Source organism: Borostomias antarcticus, assembly GCF_949987555.1.
Source record: "Borostomias antarcticus genome assembly, chromosome: 14".
In the NCBI taxonomy this organism is placed as follows: domain Eukaryota; kingdom Metazoa; phylum Chordata; class Actinopteri; order Stomiiformes; family Stomiidae; genus Borostomias; species Borostomias antarcticus.
The window spans coordinates 14,938,556-14,943,190 of NC_140247.1; the positions used below are offsets into that span (position 1 = coordinate 14,938,556).

At 45.6% G+C, this 4,635-nt stretch overlaps 1 protein-coding gene across 1 annotated transcript; it reads left to right on the forward strand.

Annotated features, from left to right (window-relative positions):
- Positions 1 to 1,240: 1,240 nt before the first annotated feature.
- hoxb1a (homeobox B1a) lies at positions 1,241 to 3,269 on the forward strand (the record flags this gene model as incomplete). Its single annotated transcript, XM_084449086.1, has 2 exons — positions 1,241 to 1,886; positions 2,950 to 3,269. 2 exons carry the CDS (start codon positions 1,241 to 1,243, stop codon positions 3,267 to 3,269), a joined length of 966 nt encoding a protein of 321 aa, XP_084305212.1.
- Positions 3,270 to 4,635: the final 1,366 nt, after the last annotated feature.

Here is a 4,635-nt window from a genome sequence, read left to right on the forward strand (position 1 = left end):
GTGGGCGTCATCTTGTTATCCTCCCTTGTCCAGCATGTAGCAACGAGCAAATATTCCAGATTCCCTCGACCCTCCCCATTCAGCGTGGGCAGTTTCATGAAGAGCCACGACTTCTTTCCTATTGTCACCCCAATTAATAATTAGCCTTTCCAATGTCCTCTTTCTATATTGTTCTCCCACGTGTTGTTGTAACTTATAGGTCTAGACAATGCAGTCATTCTATTTTTGGTTGGTCTAGAGTTGGTTTGATGTTGATGACCAACATTGGCAGGATAGATGGTAATGTAAGCTATCAAATGGTTTATATCTGCCTTGCATTAATAGAAACGTCAGGCATAAGTGCATAATACAAAGTTGCATTCAACAGCCACTGTACTGGACTACACTGCAATCTATGAAAGATATCCTGACCCTCCACTTGCCTGGGGGTTGCCAGAAGGCTCTCTGTCGGCCTAACCTCGTTTCTATAATAGATCAGCTCATTAATTCAATTATTGGACCAATACAGGCCCGGACCGATCCGAAAACGATGGCGTCACTTCCAATTCGTATTTTAAACCGATTCCAAACCTCCCCAAAAGCAGATGTTGGGTTCTCTGTGGTGATGGGCCATCTTTATGCACGGTGGCCAAAATATCTAATGACATTACGCAATTGAAGACCTATTTCTACAATGGAAAACCTATTTCTGCAACCAGGCCAGTTCCTACAGTAAGCCTACAGTGAGGCCAATTATATAGATTCAACACGGGCCATACATAGGCTACATGCATAACAAGACATATTTACGCTCTGATAGCCAATGTGTTTTTCGAAAGAAAAAAAAGTAAAGGAATCAAAGCCCAGAGGAAAAGCGAATATCTAAAACTCTTTCTTTATTTCCCTCTACCCGGTCGGTGGAGTCTTTTTCAGAGGGCTTTGACACGTACGTGCTGTTATCAGATTGATGGGCCAGTTTGATTGAAGTGGCTTTGTCATGCAAATGTCAGGCGCGTGATGGATGAGCGCGGTGCGCTGACAAACTTCTGGAAGGTCCCTCTCACCATTGGCGCCGTGACGGCTCACGTCACCAGCAGCCGAGGTAAGAAAAGTGTTATAGGGGAAGCCTAGGGTGACTTGCTCGGCGAGTTGAGCTCTTTCTTTTTTTCTCTACACCTTCCGCATGACAAACTGCCGAGAAGTACGGAGGAAGAATCCCCTTGAAACGCATGCCGCTCGCGCCCTCCGTCATCAATTGCGCATGGACAATTCCAGAATGAACTCTTTCCTAGAGTACTCAATTTGTAACCGTGGGACGAACGCCTACTCACCCAAGGCTGGATACCACCACTTGGATCAAGGTTTTTCGGCCCCTTTCCACAGCGGCGGCTCAGCAGCCACGACAAGTGACAGCTATAACGGTGATGGACGGCTTTACGTGGGGGGCAGCGCGCAGGCCGCGGTTACCCAGCATCAGCACCAGAGCGGCAGCTACGCGCATCCCCATCACCAGTCCCAGACGCACCATGCCGGCATGGGCCTCCCTTACAGCGGCACCGGGGGCACCGGGTATGGGACTCAAGCCTGCGCCAATCCGGACTTTGGACACCATCAGTACTTTATCAACGAACAGGACGGGATGTACTATCAATCATCGGGCTTCACCGCCACGAATGTAGGCCCTAGCTACGGGAGCCTGGCGGGGACGTACTGCGGGTCGCAGGGGGCCGGTCCCGCGGCTCAGTACCAGCACCACAGCGGCGAAGGACAGGACCACCAGCGGGGGTATTTGCAGAGCAACTATGTTGACGTTTCGTCCTCCCAGGAGAGCGAACGCGAAGCGGAGCAAACGCCACAAGGAAAGACCTTCGACTGGATGAAAGTGAAGAGGAATCCCCCTAAAACAGGTGGGTTGTTTAAAGCCTAAGAAAGAACCCCATTGAAATACAGTAGGCTATATAGGTTTGGACAACTTAATTACATGCGATAACCCCTAACCAAGTGGCCTGTGAGCCAGGTCGATACGGCCCTGTTATGTAATCACTGGTTGTCGTCTGGGGGTAATGGATGTTATGCAGATCCCACGTTCGTTTCTAGTCGGAGAGAATATAAAGAGAAGCCAAAGCGGACAAGCGTTGCCTCTCTCTCCCTAGATATCTCTGATCCACAGCAACACGCAGGGGGTTTTCTAGCCCCCCGGGTCAGCGTGTGTGATATCTCTGTCCAGACACGGTAACTCTTGGCCCCGCGTGCGTGGCTGGCATGTTAACCCCCCCTCTCTCTCCTCCACGTCTGCCCGCGCGCTAATGCATCTAGCAGACGTGCTTTCTTACGCCCTAGGAAGTGCCCTGACTCTGTTATCTTTAACTTGTCCATGTTCTCCTTCATTCGTTTTTCGTTTTTGTTGGCCCCTTATTGTATTCTCTAGCCTTTCCTTCCTCGCCAGGGGTTTGCCAGTCTGAAAGTAGACTAATGCGCATGTACCCTCATCTCAACCTCCCTCTGCTTCGAACTACTATAACAGTGTTGAGAATGATCATAAAATATTACGTCCATAAAAGCACCAGAGGGGATATGGTTTTACACGTATCGTGTGCATTTATATCTCCCTTACGCAGTACAATTTGACTTCATTCCCATGGTGTGTTGAGGGGTAGGAGGGTATAGGATGTTGAGTCAGTGAACTGGCCTAACATTTGAAATGGCTTTGTTTAGAGACAGATCATTTGTGTGCCTAGTAGCCTACCTCGCAAACCCCACCTCAAATGTGCTCGCCTCATTAGTAAAGTTGAAAATGATTTATACTGCTCTGAGACTTTTCTTTGTGGGAAATATTTCCTAAACAATTACGTCAAATCCATGATTCTAATTTGAATTGGAAAATACATTAGGTATTTTATACCTATAGCCTACCTATATTTTGCACAATTAAAGAATCTAATCTTATTCACAATCATCCTTCTTTCTCAGTCAAAGCTGCGGACTATGGAATGGGACCCCAGAACACAATTCGCACCAACTTCACTACCAAACAGCTCACTGAGCTCGAGAAGGAGTTCCACTTCAGCAAATACCTCACGCGAGCGAGGCGCGTGGAGATTGCTGCCACTCTCGAGCTGAATGAAACGCAGGTGAAAATCTGGTTCCAGAACCGCCGGATGAAACAGAAGAAGCGCGAGAGAGAGGGCCTCGCCCCGGCCGCAGCCTCGGGCTCCTCCAAGGACCTCGAGGACAACTCAGACCATTCCACGTCCACGTCGCCTGACGCGTCCCCGAGCTCGGAGACTTGATGGACTCCAATATAGGAACAAAACTCTTCCCCTATATGATTGAATAGACTATTCCACTGCTTATGCAAAATGTCTGTAATTGATGTTTATTTTTTATATAATTTAAACACAAATAATTAGTCTACTTTGAAATGCACACTTCGATGACAAAGAATGAGACTGCTAAGCACAAAGTTTTTTTTAATTGCTATTATTATTTTGTATCATGGTATCACTTAAGTTCTCACCACACGGTCTGTCTGGATACACAGGGTCTTAAATCTCCATAGGCCTGCTTCTGACTGGGATGCACTTTCGGACGTTTACGAATCTCAAAGCGAGCCTTAAAATACGGACTTAACAGGGAGCCTCTTGGCAAACATAGTAGGCCTATTGGTTGATTTGTGTTCATTTTGTAGTAGGATATTTTTGTAAAGTGTTTTGTTGTCATTTGTTTAGAGGGTTTCTTACATTATCGGCCTAAATCAACTTTGCCGTCAGTGAGGTAAAAAGGGTATATGACTCTTTGCACTATAGGATCACAGGGTATTACACGGAAAAGTTGTGTGTGTAAGGCGAGGATAAATACAATGTATAAAAGCGAGAAACGCAAGGCAGAGGATTATAAAACGATGTTCAAATAAATACACCCGTGTATTGTTATCACATAGCCTAATGATGTCTAAAACACACGATTCTCATACTTTTCTAAGATGACTGATCGAAATGCCTAATGACAAATGGGAATAGGTTATTTATATTTTCCGATGGCGAGACCAGAGAACATTAGGTAGCCGCTTGCAACAATGGAACTTTTTACAGCGGTCAGACTGATGATAACTCAAACACCGTTCAGTTAGGCCACGTAGAAGATTATAGCCTAACTCGTTCAAATTATGCCTTTGACGTTTTGATATGTCTTTATATGGTTTTTTTTTATATATGAGAGTGTTTTTTGTATTTAGTAGGCTACGTTTCTATTACAAGACAAGGATCTTTTGTCATTGTGTGTGCAGACTGGCTGAGTTGTATTAGTTAATGTCTGTTTTTATGTCATTGAATGAGTCTCAATCAAGATGCTGTTTTCCACCTCAGAATCTACCTCAAATAAAACGATATTTTAAAGATTATTTTCGCTGAAAGTGATGTTACATTCTACAAGGACAGTGTTGTGTGACTTCTGAAATGAACTCATTTTAATTTCGATTTTGCGTGAGAACAAAGACCTCTCCCGAGTGCGTTTTGCCCGACAATGTGGCCTCATACTTACAAGAGGTGCAGCGCTGACATGCATACTAATGGCATATGGACCCCATGCATTTCAATAGTACCGTGAATCCAGTACCCTCGATTTGACCCCAGTGGAACTTACGAAACGCCGACTGGC